We start from the raw sequence: 19395 nt of genomic DNA, 5'->3' as shown, positions 1-19395 counted from the left end.
TATATCTTAACACCCCTTCTTTAATACTTTACAAAAATAAAAATTTTCAATTCTTTAAGTTTATATGGCATGAAATTTCATTCCTTCTCAAAATCTCCATTAATATATCTTTAATGCAAGACAAGTTTATCCTTATGTGGGCAAAGGTCAAATTTAAAAAATTTGTAGTAACATAAAAGTTTTTTATTTTCTATTAAACATTTCCTTATAATTTTATATTTTTGTTCGAAAGAAGAAATCCATTACAGTACCAAATGCATTTTTTTGTAAAAGGCTATAGAGTAAAAAATAATAGGTTTGTTTACGGTACTAAAAATGTGTAGTATATTTGTATGAGTTTCTTTTTAATAATTTGAAAACGTATAGAAAAAATTACTTTATGGCAAAACTAAACTTGGTAGACTTTTTTTTTAATTATAAACTTAATACCAGCTAAGTAAATTTCCAAATTTAAACTAATATGAAAATGATTTGATTAAGTAATTTTTAAAGTAGTTCATAAAATAAGTAAAAGTTACACTGAAAGACTTGTTAGAATTAATTTAAAATAAAAATTTGCATATGTTTGAAATAAACTGTTTTGAAACAGCTTTAAAAGTGTTTTCTATTAATTTCTCTGTCGTAAGCACGACGTATTTTAAACTTTCTGGTCTAGTAAAAATATTTTCGTTAAAGAAAATAGGAGCATTTCAAAAACTATCCACAAAATAAAACAGAATGACGTAAGTAAACTTATTACAGCCATTATAAAAATTGGTATGCTCTATTAAAATGGTTTTTATTCTTAATAAGTTTATTTAACTGACTGGAAAACATTAATATTACTTTTATTTTGCTTTGTGTAAAAAATTTTAAGTAAACAATTTATAACAAAAAATTGCTTTCATCTTCTTAGTTATTTTTAAATTCACTGATTTAAAAAAAGTAAAGTAATGAAATGTTTAAGCCAAAATATAGGCCTAGTTTTAAGTGACAAAAGTTAAACTTTCCAATCTATCAAAAATGACATAGATTTTTTATTTTAAATGAATTTTTTTACTTTTAGTTTTGTTTTTTGTGACAATTTTTGATTTTCTTTTTATCTCTTTAAAACTTTTCGTAAAATCCTTTTAATGCAACATTAAAAAAAATCTATTTAGCACGTCATACTTAGTAGGTGTTAAAAATTCTAAGTTTCACATACTGGGACTTTACTTTTGAAGTTTGAATTTAACATTTTAGCTTAAAGCTTTATTTAAAGTTCAGAAAATGTTTTAAACTAAAATTTGTTAGTGTTATATTAATGATACTTAATAAGATGCTTTTGATTTACCTTAATTGTTGATTGTAAGGCATATTTAAAACAAGTTAAGACAAAATTTAAATTACATTTCAATATAAATAATAAGTTTTTAAACATACGTGACTTGTAATACAAGTTTGTTTGTTCAATCTAAAGTAAGTTCCGCTAAGCTTACAAAAAACAAACAACAGAAGTTGTAGTTCAAGTTTTATACCTTTAGCAACTTCTATACGAAAATATTATTTGTCGAATCATATAACAACATAAGTTGTTTTCCCACTACTTGTTTTAAATACATTTGTTTCGTTGAAATTTAAACTAGGTCATTTTTAGTTCAACAAATTAGTAGTAATATACTAAAAGAGAAGCTTATACAGATTGTTACGCTCATTTGTCGTTTTTAAGTAAAAGTTAAATTTTTTAAACTAACAAATAGAATTAAAACATAAATTATTTGAACCTTTTAGAAACCCTAATGATTACTAATTTTAAGCTTGACATGCAATAAAACTGTTAAAATAGCTGCTAAAGACTTAAAGTATATGCTTAACATTAGCACATTTTATAAAAAAAAAAAGTTAGAACAAAACTTCAGCATAAAACAAAACTAAATTTACTAAAACAGATACTAACAGTAACAGTTATTAAAATGGCAACTTGGTTTAATATTCTTACTTTTATTGCTTTAATGGCAACTTCAGCTAAATGCTTAGACGTTTGTACGGACACTTGTGTTCAAGGTGAGTTTAATAATAATTACAACAGTAAACTAAAAAACTTAAAACAACTAACATGATTTTCAAAACTGCTAGCTTTTTAGCACCTTCAAGTCAACATTTTGTTTAAAGTTATCAAACATTATTGTTATGTCAGTAAGTCGTTATTGTTATGTGCAGAGAACTGCATCGGCAAAATGTTCATATTGACGCCAGCGAAGGCATCATTTGAAAAAGCGCGCGGAATGTGTTTGTCGCTAGGGGGCGACATTGCGCAGGAGACGATCGGCAAGAGTGGAGTTAAATTTCACAGGTGAGGGTTTTTTTCTAATTTATAATTACTTCTAACAAATAACGTTCTATGGAACTTTTTACTTTGTACCTTATACAATAATTTAAATTAGTTATCTAATAATATTTATGTGCAAAATTTACTTTATAACTCTGAAATATTATGTTAAAAGCTTCGACGATGTTTATCAATAAACATTTTCTTATATAATTTTGTTAAACCTACCTGATCAAAAACATTTTAGAACAAAAACATTGTCAATCAATCCTTTTCTTAAGAGTAACAAAAATATTTGAAGCTTCAAGTAGTTTAACGAGACTTAATCTGCTTGTAGTACCGGTTTAATAAACATAATTTAATTTATAAACCAGTTGAAAAAAATTGATATTGCTGTTAACAGAAAATAAATTTATTTTACACTCAACAGTCAAATCCAGCAAATAGGCCTGGCCGCCTTTAACAGCGGACTTGGCCCGATTTGGGTCGGAGTTACAACGGTGTACGAGAAAGAAAAGCTCAGGTATTGGTCCTCGGGAAAGGAATTTGACTTCAGCGGTGCCGCTTGGGCAGACGGCAGCTTGGACGGGTATCCTGAGAGCCATGAGTGTGCTGTCATTTGGGATGGCGTCGAGCTTGGGGACGAACCTTGCGACAGCAGTTTCTACGCTCTCTGCGAATTGGACGCGGATTTGTGTTGAATTTAAATCGATTCGGTTTTTCAATTGAATAAAACTATAATTTGTATCGTGATGTCTGTTTCATTTGTGTGAAAAGTCTCCATACTTATTTTGCTTCTTTTAGAGATAAAAAGTTTGCGTATCAGATATAATATGCAGAAAACTTTCATACTAAATTAAATCATGTAAAAAAAAGGTTATTAAATACTGGAAAAAAAAGTAAGACTTTTTCCATTTTTATGGAAATAAACTTATACTTTTGCAAAAATACCAGTAAATTTTATACAAAAGTCTATCTGTAGTTGGTAAAATTTGATACAGTTTATTTAATGTAAAACATTTTTACAGTTGCGAAAAATAAGAACTAAGATTATACAAAAGTCTATTATTAAACAAAAAAGCGTGAATTCTAAAGTAAAAGTGATTTTTATACAAGAATTTGCAAACTAGTTTTTGTTAGTTTGTGTAATTTGCAGTAAGCATGTTTTTAGATTATCAAAATACTGTATAATTTTTTTTTTACTGTATTATGAAGTACTCTTATGATAAAAATGTTAGAAATAAAGAAAACGAGTGGCTTATTTACTTTCGTTTACAGTAGTCGAAAGTGTAAAAAATCATTTAAGTTAAAAAAAAATCATCTACAGTTTTTTTTATAAATTCAATATAAGTTCGTATTTTAAAGCTAGCTTATAAAACGTTTATTTACTATTTAATTAGTCTTAGATTGTTTTTTATAAAAAAAAGTATTCCATTTAAAAACGAAATATTCCAAACTTATCTTATCTATTTAAATTAAATGACTATAGTGAAATAATAAGTTTTATATTGTTTGGTTTACAATTATATTACTGAAAATAATTTATTCTAGCTATAAGGCTGTTATTCTAGATCTAGAACAATTAAGTCCAAAAACTTAAGTTGAAAAACATAGTTACAACTTTTAGCATTTCTTAGTTAAGCACGCTTATACCTATATTTAAATTCTCTATAACTTAAAAGTTTAAACTTATGTGTATCAAAAATGCCTGTTCACAATTTAAAAGTATTAAAATGTTGTAAACTAGTTGCACAACTTATCAAACTCGTCAGTTTATGTTTGCGTAAGTCTATAACTAATGTTAACTTAATTCTAAATTGTAATTGATATTAAGAAAAAAAAGAAAAAAATATTAAACCCTATAAATTATATAAACTCAAACATCTCGATTCAAAAACTGTTAGTTAAATTAAAAGGAGACAGCTTTTTACCATATTTTCATTTATTAAAACCGAACAACAACAAAGCAATCGTTGTCGGTTCAACAAAACAATCCTCCTTCTACGCGCTCTCCCCGCGCATCCTCCTTGCCAGCTGCATGTCCTTGGGCATGATGGTGACCCGTTTCGCGTGGATGGCGCACAGGTTGGTGTCCTCGAACAACCGCACCAGGTACGCCTCCGAAGCTTCCTGCAGGGCGCCGATGGCGGCCGACTGGAACCTCAGGTCGGTCTTGAAGTCCTGGGCGATCTCGCGGACCAGGCGCTGGAAGGGGAGCTTCCTGATGAGGAGCTCGGTGCTCTTCTGGTAGCGACGGATCTCGCGCAGGGCAACCGTGCCTGTGGATGAAATTATGTTGTTAGAATTTTAATTTTACAAATGTGGTTGAGCAGTATTACTTCTTTTTTAATGAGTTTGTTTTTCTACGCTTTTAGATATCATTCATAAATCAAGATTCAGCTATTTTTAGCTCAAGCAACTTTATGTATAACAAATGTTCATCGTTCGGTTGGCTTAGCGACTTTTACTTCTGACAACGTTAATCAGGATTATTTAGAACAGGGTTTCCCAAACTTTTTTGCAAATGGCCCCCTTTAAAGAAATTGAAAAAGCAATGGCCCCCTTCAACAAGATTACTCATAAACTACGATAAAAAACACCGAGGACCTTTTTTTTTTGCTCTTCGTCTGCAACTCAAGATTATCTAGTGTAAGATTTTAAACTACCATAAAATACACATAATACCTTTTTCATTTCTTTTTTTTCTTTTTTGCTCTTCATCTGCAACTCAAGAATGTCTAGTGTAAGTTTTAAGTTATGGCCTCATGCCCCCCTCCCTGTGGCTCCTTTACTGCTCATGGCCCCCCCTCTTCCCCCTTTGCTGCTCGTGGCTCCCTGAGTATCTGTCACGGCCCACTTTGGGAAACCCTGATTTAGAAACTAGTTATTAGCGATATATGTGGATAAAGTTCTGTTGCTGAACAAGTAGCTATATGCGTACATAAAACTTTGCTGCTGACTGTACTGTTTGTAACTCGCTCTTGTCAAGTTTGTAAATCTGGACAGACTAGTTAACAAATATTGATTACACAACTTCAAAGTAATAAAAAACAATTCTAATGGACACAGTACCTGTATATTAGCTACTGATTACGTATAAATATATTAGTGTATTTATGCTCTAAAACTCATGATTTTCACTTTTTAAAATTTTATAAGCTTTCAGCAGAGAGCAACCGTGCCTGTAGTTAAAATGGTGGTATTAAAACTGTAACTTTATAAAAAAAGTTAAGCAGTATTACTTCTTTTTTAAAGAGTTTGTTTTTCTTAACTTTTAGATATCTTTCATAAATCAAGATTAAGCTATTTTCAGCTCAGGCAATTAGATGCTTAACAAACATTTATTCTTCAGTTTTTAGTTGGCATAGCGACTTTTACTTCTAACAACCTTAATCACGAATGTTTAGAAACTAACTATTAGCGATACAGCTTAAAATAACGTAAAAACCTTAACTACTTTATTTTAAAAAACAGTTATAATTATTACTAACCTGGTCGGTAGCGATGAGGCTTCTTGACACCTCCGGTTGATGGCGCGATCTTTCGAGCGGCCTTGGTTGCAAGTTTCTTTCTAGGGGCTTTCCCACCGGTTGACTTACGCGCGGTTTGTTTGGTACGAGCCATGTGATATTGCTTTCAACTAATATCTGTATGAGATTTTATAACAACGAACTTAGTGTTTTCTTAACTATGTGGATTTTTTTCATAAATATAGAAGTATTTGTAAATTTATTACCGTATATTAATTATATAAGCAAAGTAAAAAATAAAAAAGGACTAAAATTTATTACATTTTTTCATATACAGTATGCTCAACGTTTTATCACGACAAGTTTAGTTAGGGTTAAATAAGTAAACAGAAACTATGTTACTAAACAAAAGAGTTTTGTTCACAGTTAATATATTTTTCTAACAACAATTAAACAAAGTACTGAAGCTACTTAAAAAAACGACGTTTCTCTGTAGTTTAAAAAACACCGTAAATTAAACACTTTTGAAAATTGTTTTTATTACATTTCCAAGATCTTGTCTCATTTAAACATCTGTAACCTTGTTTTTAATTTGTAAAAGTTGATAATTAAAAAAGTTTTATAACTGATTAATAAGTAAAAATCGTTTAAAAACTATATATATTTTAAGAAAAAAACTGATAAGTTGTTTGATTTAGTTATAAACTCTTTAGATTAAACTAAATCTAACTATAACTAGCATTAAAAACAACATGAGTATAAATTTATGTTTTTTAACCAACAATAATTCAACCATAAGCTTTCTTCTTTTATTAAACAAAGTATACAAATAAAACATAAGTCACTTTAGTAGCAAAATTTTTCTTTGGTTTAAACGAATAAAAAGCTTTTAAATTTTTAACGTAGCTTTATTTTATCATTTAAGTAAATAAAATACATAAGAGATATAGTTTTGTACAGCTAACTTCTTAAAAAACAAAAACATGATACTTCCTTGTTATTTAATAAGTTTATATGGTCATAAAAAGTATAATAGTATTTTTTGAGAAATTATAATAAAACTAGTAAAACTGTTTTTATAGACAAAAATCTGTAAGTAATTAAAAAAAATGCTAATAACTATATACAGCTTAGTTATTAACTGAAATTTAAGCTTATTATATCACTGTAAAAAGTTTTTTTGCAATGTTTTATTTAAAAACCTAACTGAACTCTTAATTAATGTCAATTCAATATTCTTTTGTTGTTATTGTTAATGTTTTGTTATTGAGTTAAGTAAATAACAAATAACTGTCTATTTTAAAAAGTTTTTATTTAAACTTCTTATTGAACAGTTTAATTTAGATATTTATACGACAACACTAAACAAATACAGCAATAAGTTAAAAGATGTATAAAGTACAAAACTGCTAATTAGCATTAAGTAAGTACGCATGTTGTTTGGATTATAAACTAGCAGCCACTCATATGCTTGTAAACTCATTAACTAAAACTTTTAAAAAGGTTATTATGACCAATTGTTTAATAAATAGTTTTTTAACAAAAATGCTTATAAAAAAAATTATATCACGATAAATAGTAAGCTTTTATTAGAAAATTCATAGTAAGAAACTTAAAGTAGTCTTAAAAAAATTAAGATTTTTTTATTTGCTTTAAGAGACATATAAGAAAATTGTTCTTTTTAAAGACTCAATATCTAATTTTAGAAAAAAATAAATTAATAAATTTCTTAGTTGTACTAAAGTTTAACACAAAAAAAAGTTTAATAACTAAAACATCTTTCATTTATTTAAAGATTTTTAAATAAAAAAACAGCTAAAACTTGTAAAAATAATATGTTAACAACAACAAACTAGAATTAAAAAATAATATCATGCGAAATTATGTAAGCTTCACAAGATGTACAAAAACTATGTTTGTTAGTTTCCTATTTAAAAAAAATCTTTATGTTATAAAGCTATTAAAAATCAAGTTATCATATAGAACGTAGTTTAACCTCGTAGTATCGTGTAATTCATAAATTTAAGTTAAGTTAGATAAAAAATATTGAAAATATTTAATCTATTTGCATCTTATTGAGATAGTTAAAGCAAGAAAGTTTGACTTTTACTACTTATAGTATGTCTATATAAATTTATTATAATTTTAAAAGAAAACTTAAATAGTTTATATTTATATCCAATATGATGTTAATGTTACAATATTTACATAGTAGAGTTATAACTATATACTTATAAGCGAAAAAGTTAATCTGCCAGCTTTGAATACTTACTGTTTTATTTTTTTTTATAACTTGATTTATTTATTAAAAAGTATATTTTAATTGGTTCCAACTTTAGTAATAGTGTATACTAATTAAGCTTTGAGCTTTGTAAAATTACTTTTTAAAACATATATTAAAGGTTAACCAATATTTTAGAAAGTAGACGATTAAGTTAGTATAATCGTAAGAAAGCTTTTTATAAGGTTTTTAAAATATAAATTTAAATTTTGACGAAACTATTTAAAACTATCTAGAATTTTTTAAACTTCTTAAAAACACAGTTTAGTGTTTAACGAATAACTTTAATTGAAGCTCAGTCTAAAAATAAATGTCTAAATCTCAAATAACAATATATAGTTATATAATCATACAAACGTTATTTCTCTTACAAACTACAATTAACTGTTCTTAAAACTTAAGTAAGATTTAAGGCTTTATAACTATTTTATACAAATTTTATCATAAGATTTACTAAGTAAACAAACAATTACACGTATATTCTCTCTTATAACTTATATTGCATAACTCAAAAGATAATTAGAAATAATGTAACAAGTTAAAATAGTTTAATCAAGAAAAAAAAACTCATGCTGTAACTTATTAGAACTATTGCAATAAACCAAACTTTCGTTACATAGTTTAATCTTTATAACTTAAAAATTAGCTAATAAAAAACGTAAACTTTAAAATTTAAAAACTACCAAAATGTATATTTTAGTAGTAATACAAGTGTGAAGTTATTTAAACGTAAAACATTTTGATTTGATTTTAATCAAAAAAAAATTTATTAATTAACGCTAATATTGTACAAGTTTATTGTTTAAAGTTTCAAACATACCAGAGTTTATTAGGTTAAGCAAGTGTGAATATATACAATGGACTTCTTGTTATGTACAAGAGCTTTTGTATGTGATAAGTCTATTTGTAATATGAGTTGTTACAAACTAGTCAAACTATTAAAACATAACATTCTTAAATACACCGTTATGAAATAGCGTGAAATTTAAATAAAAGAGCTACATGTGTCAATTCTTTTTTAAAATCGATCTTATACTATTCCTTGATGTTTTCAATATCGTTAAGTGATACAAAAAAAATATTGGAAAATAAAATATGTACGTTATAAGCATTATAAGCTCTTAAATAACTTATATTAAGCTTTATTAACAAGTGAAAACAAGACTATGTTCAGTTTTCTTTTTTTTTTTTTGACTGCTCAGTAATACAAACCTCGTAGTGCAAACTTAATGAGATTGTTTATTATTTTGGTCTAAATTATTGTAATTTTTTATGTCAATTTTTATATTTTTTTTATTTTTTACAACGTCAAAACTATTTATAAAAATAAACTTGATAAAGCTGTAAAACTATTTTTTTTTACAACTGAGGTCACTCTTTTCGTATATCTTAAAATACAAGAGATTTTTTGTAAACTTACTATTTTAAAAGATGTTATTACATTAAAGCCATTTATTTGCATAATTTAATTTAAATCACAGTTGTACACTTTTAAAAGTACGATACCATAGTCAATTTAACTTAAACTAACAGTTTTTAAATTACTATTATATAACTTTTTTTAGTTTTGATATTTTAGTGAACAAATTTGCCTGTTTTGAATGCGTGTTAACGTAAAAATTAAAGCTTACTTTTTAATATCATAAAAGGTTATTTAATTTCATATAAAACATTAAAAGCAGAAAAATCATTATTTCTTTTAGTGTACATTGTACAACGACTATGGTTTTGATAAAATAAAGTTTTGTTTACTTTAGTTTAAATTAAGTGTTTTCGTTTGTAAGTCAGTAAATATTTATAATATAAAATATGTATCTAAACTTATGCGCGTTAAATATTTAAAACTGTAAGCACTTTTATTTAAAATAGTTTTTATGACGATTTTTATAAACTTTTTGTAGTAGACATAAAAGTGATTTATTTTTTTTTAACGGTGTTTTAAAATTTGTATAAAACAGCTTAAGTATTTTAAGTTCTACTTTTAACACTAATTTTGTTAATACCTTAATTAATTATATAAACCAAAAGGTTTTTCGTGCACCAGGTCTAAGGACCAAACATTTTGAGCTTTTGTTTTGTCGGTCAATAAACTATAACTATAGTTTTTAAACATTGTGAATATTTTTTAAATATTTATATTTTTGAAAACAAGCACAATTAGTTTTTTTGTTTAGCAGGTTTAATCATTTTAACTTTAATCACAATATATGTACATTAAAAATTGGCAAAGTTTAAGCTATTTCGATCTTTTTACACAAAACAAAAACTTTAATAATAAGTTTATAGAAGTTTCATAGCTTTTTTGAAATCTACAACCTTTATAATTAATTACTCGAAGACAGTGTTTAGAAAAACAGGTGTTTTTCCTTAAAATTAATGATAAACAAGCTGTATAAGAATGTAAACTTACATCCCGCATTTTTAGCGTATCAGGATTTGATACAAATCAGCAGCTGAGATGGTTTGTTTCTAGAAAGATTCATTAAAAGACATCTTAAAGTATACACAACCATGATAAAGTTTTGGTAAGTTAAATTAACTTCAAAAAATAGTAAAAAAGTAGTAACCATAAAACAAAGTAAAACATAGTGTTTATAAGTAGAGCTTTTACGAATGGGAAGAAAATTTTTTTAGCATGTTGAAACGATTATAAAACAAAAAAAGTTGTTTGCTTTGTTGCTAATAGCTTATTACTGAGGCTTATAGATGTAAAATTTTAAGACTTTTTCCTCAGATATCTTAGTTTCTTTAACGATTATTAATATTAAAGCAAGTTATTATTTTAAGTAATGTTCCCTTTTTAAACATTAACAAAATGTATTTTGATTTAAATAACTTTAAAGTTATTGTCAACTAAAACATTATTGTTTGATTTTAAAGTAAACAATAAAGTTCGAATGCTGATTAATTTTCCATCAAAAATGCAAATATCAGCTTGTCAAATACTTGATTATTTTGCAAGTAATTGCGCATCAAATAATTTTGCTACTAATGGTTAAAGCGTTTAGTCATTACAAAAAGCATATTTTTCTCGCTCAAATCAAAAGTGCTTAATAACGTTACAGCGCATAATGATTAGAAAAAAATCCTTTCACGGTTAAATATTTGCACACTCACAGCTTACTATAAGCGATAAGAACGCACAAAATCAAATCAGTATTGTCGGTTTTGCTGTGGTATTAACGTTATAATCAAAAACTTGTTTTTAACATACTTTGTTAAAATTTTAATTGAAAGTGGTTGTTTTTTATATGTGTATTATTTATTGATTTCTTTTAGTACCATAATATTTAGCAATAAAAGTTCTTGTTACATTGACTTTACTAAAAACAGTATTTATTATTTTTAACGGAAAACTTTTAAGCAGCATTTTGACAAATCTAAGTTTTATACTTACGAACAACTGTAAGTAGAGTAAATAATACTTTATTTGAGTGTATTAAGGTTTAGGTTTTAAATGAAATATTTCCCAAAATTAGTTAAGTAAAAAATCAATACAAGCAAAACAGGTAAAATAATTTAAAATTCTCTTTTTTCATTGATTTTAAATACTTAGCAAGTACAATAAAAAGAATAAAAAATTTTATTTTTTTTATTACTGAGTTTAAGTTTGCTGAAAATTTTATTGCATTGTTTTATAGATCAACAAGGCTGTTTTTTAATAAATAATGAAGTATTTGTTTTTTATACTCACTTACAAAAGTTTTAAAAACTTTTAGGTTATTAAATAGGTTGTTGGTTTTAAGTATCTAGAAAGCTTTTTAATTGATGAAAACTTGTTGTACATTTATAGTTTTAAAGATCACACTAGCGTTGCTCTGTTATAAAATATTAAGGTGAACAATGTATACTTATTTTAATAATATTAACACTCGAAAAACTCCTTCGAGTGGAATATTGTTTGAATAATAAAGTTTAAAGTTGAAATCTTTTTTTAGATTTATTATACTAAATAAAATACGAGAAAATGACCGACCTGAAGGGAAGAGTAGCTGTTGTAACAGGGGCAAACAGTGGTATTGGTCAGGAAATTGCTATCAAATTAGTTAAACAAGGAATGAAGGTTTGATTTGTGTTTTTTTTTTTTAAAATAATATAAGATTATTTTAATATTTTTACCTGTTACTTATACCTATAAATTCCTAAGCTCTTGTTATATGTCAGGACTTTATGTTTGATTTTGTTTTATTTTTGCAAGTTAAAGATTAAAAAGCAATATTTGTTTAAAAAAAAGTAGAAATTTATAGTTTTTTATAAGTATAAAACTTGTTCACGAAAAAAAGAAAAGTGTGTACTTATGTACAACATGTAATGTAAAGTTTTATGTAAAAAGTAATAATTTCTTGTCGCACTTTAGGTGGTTGGATGCGGCAGGAACGAGGACAAGCTGAAGTCCGTGGAAGAAAAAGCCAACAAAGCGGGACCCGGCAAGATGTACTCAGTGAAGTGTGACGTGTCGAAGGAAGAGGACATTCTGGTCCTTTACAAATATGTCAAGGAAAAGTTCGGAAAGGTCCACGTCATGGTCAACAATGCGGGTCTCGCCCACATGGCGCCTTTGCTGTCTGGTGATGTGAAGGTAATAAATATTTTGATTGAACTTTATGTATGAAAATACTTCAAAAATTATCAGATAGTTGAAAATATTTTACGTGTATGCTCAAAAACTTTTTATGTGAAATTTAATTTATGTAGCAAAATAAAATTTCAACATGTATAAATAAAAGTCGATGCTAGTTGTAAGCTTTGGTATTGTTTGTTTTTAACACTATTGTTTACTCAAAAATTTTAGTTAATCTTTTTTGTTTACTCAAATAGTTGTATTTAGTGATCTTTAACAAAAAATGATTAGTATCACGGCTTTTATAAATATCGACTTTTTTAAAGTTTATAAAAATGTTGGTGTTAAAATTACAAAAGGTACTAAACAAAGTTTCAATACAGCTTTATTAATAAATTAAATTTGTTTAAGCGTTAAAGGAATTAAAAACTATTAACTAGCTTTTTATCTACAGGATTGGAAAAACATGTTTGAAGTCAACGTTTTAGGATTGTGCATGTGCACACAGCAAGCCTGCAAACTCATGGAAGAATCCAAAGTCGAAGACGGCCACATTGTCAATCTGAACAGCCTAGCAGGGCACAACGTGTTTCCGCAGGCGGTTTTCTACTCTTCCACCAAGTTCGCGGTCACCGCGCTCACAGAAGGCTTGAGACAGGAGCTGAGAGCCAAGAAAAGCAAAACCCGAGTGACCGCTATTTCGCCCGGCGTGGTGAAAACTCCTTTCATACCAAAGTATGTGGTTGAAAAAAAAACTTTTTTTAAGCTAAAGTTTTACTATCAATAAAGTTGATTAAGAATTTTTTATTTCTAAGTTAAGCAAATATTTAAAACGGTTATTAAAACCGTTTTGACCTAAGTTATTTTGTTTGCATGTATGTTTGCTTAAAGTAGACTTTGTTTGTTCTAGAAAGAGAATTTTCACGCTTGAGTATAATTTGTAAATTTGCACTGTAAAAGTTAAAAGAAAATTTCACTTTATTGAACAAAAAAAATCTTTTTCCATTTTTAGCTTCAAAAATCAAAAGGTTTTGTAACCTACAAATTTACAAAACACTTGTTTTATTATTTTACACAAACATTACAGGTTTATGAAAGCGGACCAGGCATCCGCGGACGCCATGGCGGACCAGATGGGGTACCTCACACCCGAAGACGTGGCAGATTCGGTCGTTTATGCGCTGAAGTCACCGCTTCAGATGGACGTTCACGAAATTGTGCTGAAAACTAACAACAGCGCTTAATTTGTTGTGTTTTGAGATTTTTGTTTTCTTTATCTTCTTTTTATTTACTTTACGCTTTTTGTTGGGTATTTTGGCACAAATTTTTGAGTTGTCAGAACATTATCAGAATTGTTACAAAGAAATATTACATCTTCATGAAGGAGGACACAAAACTATCTTTTAAACTTTTGTTGTCGTTTCTGTTTGGTCTTCTTTTTTGTCCAAGTACGCCGTTTTGTAAACACTTTTGTTAGAAATCATCATGTACAAAAACATTGAACGTAATAAAGTTAACAAAAAAAAAATTTAACAGAGTAGATAAAAATTTAATAGTAGTTATAGAGTATAGACAATACTTTGAAAATAAATCTTTAGTCTATAATAAGTTATTTTTTATAGTTTTTTTTTGAGGTTTTTAGTGGTTTTATTGTTTTTTTTACGACTTTTATAGCAAGTATATAATTTATGCTGAATGAATTAAAGAAAATAAATGTAGTAAAAAAAATATTAGGAAAGTTTTATAAAAAATACGTGTATAAAACAAATTTATAAAATAAGTGGTACTTAATCGTTGTCAATGAAGTATTTTAAGTATAGCTGAAGTTATAAACTGTAAATCATAATAATAGCACTAAAAATGTAAAAATTTGCTGTAGATTAAAAAAATAAGCAAGTTTGAGTTTGATAATTTATATAAGTTTACTCAAAATATTAAAACGAACCTTACAACATTTTTAAACAGATACTATTAAGCAGAGCTCGTTTTTGTATTTCAAAAACTTTTAAATTTTAAAATTTGGTAAATTAACCATTGTTAACTAACATATATAACAAGTTCTTAAAAAAAATGTTTTAACACTCTACTTTATTTAAACATGTTGAATGAAAAAATATAACAATAAGTTATTTATAATACTACATGTGAATTAAGTACATTATTACTAGTTTTAAAAGCTTTAGTTAAAATGTACATAAAAATAAAAAAGTTTTATTTTTCTTAATGTTTTATTAGTTATTGTTTCAACCAAAAAATTACTAAACAACAGTGATACTGTTACAAACTAGCTACACTGTTATTAAAAAACAAAACTAATAAAAGAGTAATATATAATTGTAAAAGTTTAACCAAATTAACCATTTTTCCAGTAACTAGTTTATAGTCAAAATTATTATTTTTACTTTTTGGTTTTACTTATTTTGGATAATTAAAAAAAAAATCTAAATCTTTACTAAAATTTTTAAACTCTATATCTTTTGGGTTATAAAAAATATTTTTTTAACATTATCTTTAGGTTTTCATTTGTAAAGTGAACAGGTTTGTTTCATTTACATAATCGTCAAATTTTATAAATGTTAACTGCATTTTGGAAACGTCATATGAAAAACGATTGATTAATTATAGCATTTATTTTACTTTTTAGGTTCATTTCAGCCTAAAAACGTATGGAGAAAATTCTTTAATATGAAGTATAGCCTCTGAAAACTAATTATTTGTTAAAAAAACACTTTAAGTGAAAACAATAAATTAATTATATACCTTTTTTTCACAGTTCAATAAAAGTAACCTTCATTCTAACAACTATTAAGGTTAATATTAGATATATCTTTCAAGATTAAAATCATTATTTTTTTACAACATTTCGTTAGTACAACAATTTTTAAGTAAGATAACCATTTGGATATGATGTTTTCAGTTTTAAAAAACCTTAAAAGGTAGAAATATGTATAAAATCGGTTTTTAAGAATAGTACGTTAATTTAGATTAACCTATACTATATTAGATACTAAAAATATTTGAATTTCTGTACTCTAAATATTGTTGTAATAATAGCAACAACAAATGATATCATGAACTACTGTTGAAAAGTTTTTTTTTTTTTTAAATTAAATGTAGCTTCTTAACAGCCGTAATATATATTGTGAAACTTTACAAAAAAAACTTTATTATATTCTTATTTACATCGGAATTTATTGCTTTTAAGCAACATAAAAAATGCTTAGTTGTTGTATAAACTTAAAGATTTATACGAATCAAAGAAAACAAATATAACTTTTAGTAGTAAACGTTATATGAGTAAATTAGGAAAAATTTATTCCGCGAAATTAAAATAAAAATTTTATTCTTTGTAATTAAAGTTTTGCAAGTTTTGTTCTAACAAGTATTGAATTAAACTAAACAAAAAAAAACCTAAAACAAAGAACTTTTGCAAAGCATCGAATTAGTTTTGTATCAAATAATTTTAAGAAACTTAAAAAATAAACTTAAATATTATTGTTTGTAACTGTTTGCGCTTTGAATACATAAAGTTAAGTAAATGAAAAACTTTTTTTTTTTATGAACTTTGAGTTAGATTTTTTTAAGGTCGTGACTTTATTCATATCTCGTCATTAATTGTCGTTTGTGTAAAATTTACTATTTTTATTCATTTTTACCTGTTTAAGCTTAGTTATGCAACAGTTTAATTTAAGTTTTAACTATTATTTTATTTTAGTTTTTTATAATTTCATTTCAATAGTTTATAATTTTGTTTGTTTAGTTATTGAAAAACATTAAAATTGCTAATATGGTTTACGTTTTTGAAAGATTTTGTTTTTCTAATAAAGCATGCTTACTAAAAAAAATATTTTCTTTTATTTACAGTGTATTAATTTCCAGCCAAACTAACTTCGTCAGTAATTTATATTCAATTAAAAACATATAATCAACTGTTTAGAAAAAAAATAGCAGTTAAAAAATAGCATCAAGAAAAAACAAATTTCAAATATGTTGGCTATAGTTGTTTTAATGCAATCATTACTCATTTATGCAGAAAGAAATGATAGATGCAGCTCCAGATCAAGTAAGTTGTTTATTTAAACTTGAGTGTTTAAAACACAAACAATTAATTTAAGTATTACATTTAAGCAATGTTTTTACGGAAAAGTTTGTTTGAGCTAATTTTTTTGACATAAAGTTTGTGGCATGGCTAAAAGTATAAATAAAATCTTAAACACTGCATTATCTAAAACTACTAAAACATAAATAAAATGTTTATTAACAGATTTTGAAACAGTCCAACAAGCCAACGAAGAGTCTTACACTGACTTTTGTATAGAAATTAAAAACAATAACAGCTCCGAAGAACTGCACGGATTGTTTAATACTACTGATAAAGAGTTTTATCAATTTGCAAATTCAGCATATAACAACCCAATAATAATTCCTGAACACCCGACAAACATTACCCCAGAATTAAGTTTTGACAGTTGTATAGTTGGAAACAAAATATTTACTACGACAAAGATAAATGAAACAGCATCTTACATTTACTCTAAATCTTGTGTGACAGAAAGAGACACAAAACATTTATTTAACCATAAAGCAAGAAAACACAATTACAAAATTTTCATGCCAATAGCTAACATTAGAAGAGTCCATTCGAAACTACGTCATAATGGCAAACTTAAAGAAAGTAGATACTGTAGTCTAAAAATTTCAAAATCGTCTGTGAAGTTTTCAGTTTACACAATAAAACGAAAAGGCATTGTTTGGAGCACAAAGGTCAAATGTGGCTACTACTCTTATGAGAAAAACACATTTATTTTTAAAGATGTAGACTTTAACAAAAGTGATGCTTTTCATATTTATTGCGAGACAAATTCATCTGATACTTTAATGCTGTTTGCGGAGATTAGTTACCTTAGAGCTCCTAGATTTTTAATGGTAAGTTGGTAAAAAAAATCTTTAATTTGAAACTAGTACTTTTCTATTTGTTTTTTTTTACTAAGAAAAATATTTTTAGCGTTTCAGATACGGTACAACGTTAATTGGGTGCTTTTCACTGATTTTTACAATAGCAGTTTTGATCAATTTCAAAAAGAAACTGAAAAATAGCAGAACTAAGGTACAGATCGGTTTGTGCTTTTCTCTGTTATTTCTGCACATTACAAATATATTCATACTAGAAGTTCAGCACATAAATAAAGCTTGTATTGCTGTGGCCTTCATGAACAACTACTTCTATCTATCATCCGGTAAATATTTACTACTACTAGATCAGCCGCTCTTAACCTTTCTTTTATGTTTTACCCCTTTTTGGAAGGTTTAAAACAAATTTACCTCTATTTGGAAGATTAAACCAAACTTATCCCCCATATTTGAAAATGTGTTTGGTTTTAAGGAAAAATAGTCGATATTTTTAATTTTCAGCTTATTAGATATAAAAAACCATAAAATTTAATCAGTTATTTTAATTTCAAAAAAGTTTCAGTTAAATACTAACTTATAAATTACAACGTAATTAATAAATATTAATTTAAATAATTTGAAACAAAGAAAATTTACCCCCTAAAACAAGAGAATTTACCCCAGGTTGAGAATCGCTGTTTTAAATGAAGATAAATTTTAATGTACTCAATTGCAATAAACACACTGTGATAATTATTAAACTTTGATAAATCATTTTCAACATATTTAGTTAAACTTTAAAAATAATTTAGTATCTAAAACAAAAAGTATAAATTTGAAATAAAAAGTTGGTTTAATTATACAAGCACTAAAAACACTCTTAACACATTTTGTTGTAGGTTTATGGATGCTTCTAGAAGCAACAAATCTTTACTTGAAGACTTCAAAACATGCTCTCTCTTCGCAAAACAGAATAGTAAACAAATCAATAAAATTGCAGTTACTTATAGCACTATTGATTCCATTTATAATATCTTTCGTTGGTTTAGCCTTTGGTGAGTTTGGTAGAACCTATGTTGAAAAGCTTCCTAACAAAGAAAATAAATTATGTATAGCTCGTATTCAGATCATTGTTTTCAGTTTGTTTGTTCCAATAATTCTGATTATCTCTTACAACTTTATTGTTGTCATTAGTGTGGCAAGTTATGTGTACAAAGTTAGCAAAAAATCAACGAAAAACAATGCAACATCAAAACAATTAAACTCTGCACTTAAAGCTGTACTGTTAATGGCACCAAGTCTCGGCACGACTTGGTTCTGGAAACTTTTTTATTGTAAGTATTTTTTTTTATTTGATTTAAAAATTATATATATTTAACTATTCTAGAAAATTTTAGAGTCAATTTCGAAGTGAAAAGTTTTAGTATTCAGTTTTTTTTTTCACATTGAAAAGATATTTTATGCCCAATTGAAGCTGTCATATTTTAAGTTTTACTAAAAAAGTAGTACTATATTTTAAACTACAATAACAAAAATATGTACTGTTTATTTTTATGAAGGTCTTGGAAAAAAGAATATATTTTGGATACTGTTGTTTGACATAGTACTAAACGACTTGCTTGGATTCGTAATAATGTTGATATATTGTGTCTATTCCGAACAAGTGCGTAGTTTACTTGTTAAAAGTTTGCTGAAAAGAGAAAAAACTGAAACCTCAAATGAAAACAAAAGTTCGTAGAATAAAAAAAGCAGTAAGAATCATTTTATTATGTTAAAGTAATAATATATTAATATTTTTTATTCATGTTCCAAGTAATTGGTTCAACATTAGGAAATATTAGCATCGTTAAAAAGTGTTAGCTCATAATTACTTATTAAAAACCAAAAAAAAAATATATATTTGGAC

At 26.3% G+C, this 19395-nt stretch overlaps 2 protein-coding genes across 2 annotated transcripts; one reads left to right on the top strand and one right to left on the bottom strand.

Annotated features, from left to right (window-relative positions):
• Window positions 1-4288: 4288 nt before the first annotated feature.
• On the bottom strand, window positions 4289-5911 carry LOC145830507 (histone H3.3 type 2-like). Its single transcript, XM_082938271.1, has 2 exons — window positions 5779-5911; window positions 4289-4566 (listed from the first exon to the last, which is right to left on the bottom strand). Exons 1-2 carry the CDS (start codon window positions 5909-5911, stop codon window positions 4289-4291), a joined length of 411 nt encoding a protein of 136 aa, XP_082794397.1.
• Window positions 5912-12004: 6093 nt separating this feature from the next.
• LOC145834704 (dehydrogenase/reductase SDR family member 11-like) lies at window positions 12005-13843 on the top strand. Its single transcript, XM_082942205.1, has 4 exons — window positions 12005-12101; window positions 12396-12617; window positions 13054-13334; window positions 13687-13843. The coding sequence occupies exons 1-4, from the start codon at window positions 12006-12008 to the stop codon at window positions 13841-13843; spliced, it is 756 nt and encodes a 251-aa protein (XP_082798331.1). The 5' UTR covers window position 12005.
• Window positions 13844-19395: the final 5552 nt, after the last annotated feature.

This window comes from Thalia democratica, chromosome 1, assembly GCF_965202585.1.
Source record: "Thalia democratica chromosome 1, ktThaDemo2.hap1.1, whole genome shotgun sequence".
NCBI classification, from domain to species: domain Eukaryota; kingdom Metazoa; phylum Chordata; class Thaliacea; order Salpida; family Salpidae; genus Thalia; species Thalia democratica.
Note: the sequence above shows the minus strand (reverse complement) of the source record. Positions and strands in the feature narration are given on the sequence as shown.

Excerpts from the sequence above, each read along its gene's own strand:
- LOC145830507 (XM_082938271.1), bottom strand. The coding sequence starts at position 5,911 with ATGGCTCGTACCAAACAAACCGCGCGTAAGTCAACCGGTGGGAAAGCC. Across the intron at positions 4,567-5,778 it reads GCCTCATCGCTACCGACCAG|GCACGGTTGCCCTGCGCGAG; the intron begins GTTAGTAATAAT and ends TTTCATCCACAG.
- LOC145834704 (XM_082942205.1), top strand. The coding sequence starts at position 12,006 with ATGACCGACCTGAAGGGAAGAGTAGCTGTTGTAACAGGGGCAAACAGT. Across the intron at positions 12,618-13,053 it reads TGCTGTCTGGTGATGTGAAG|GATTGGAAAAACATGTTTGA; the intron begins GTAATAAATATT and ends TTTTATCTACAG. Across the intron at positions 13,335-13,686 it reads AAAACTCCTTTCATACCAAA|GTTTATGAAAGCGGACCAGG; the intron begins GTATGTGGTTGA and ends CAAACATTACAG.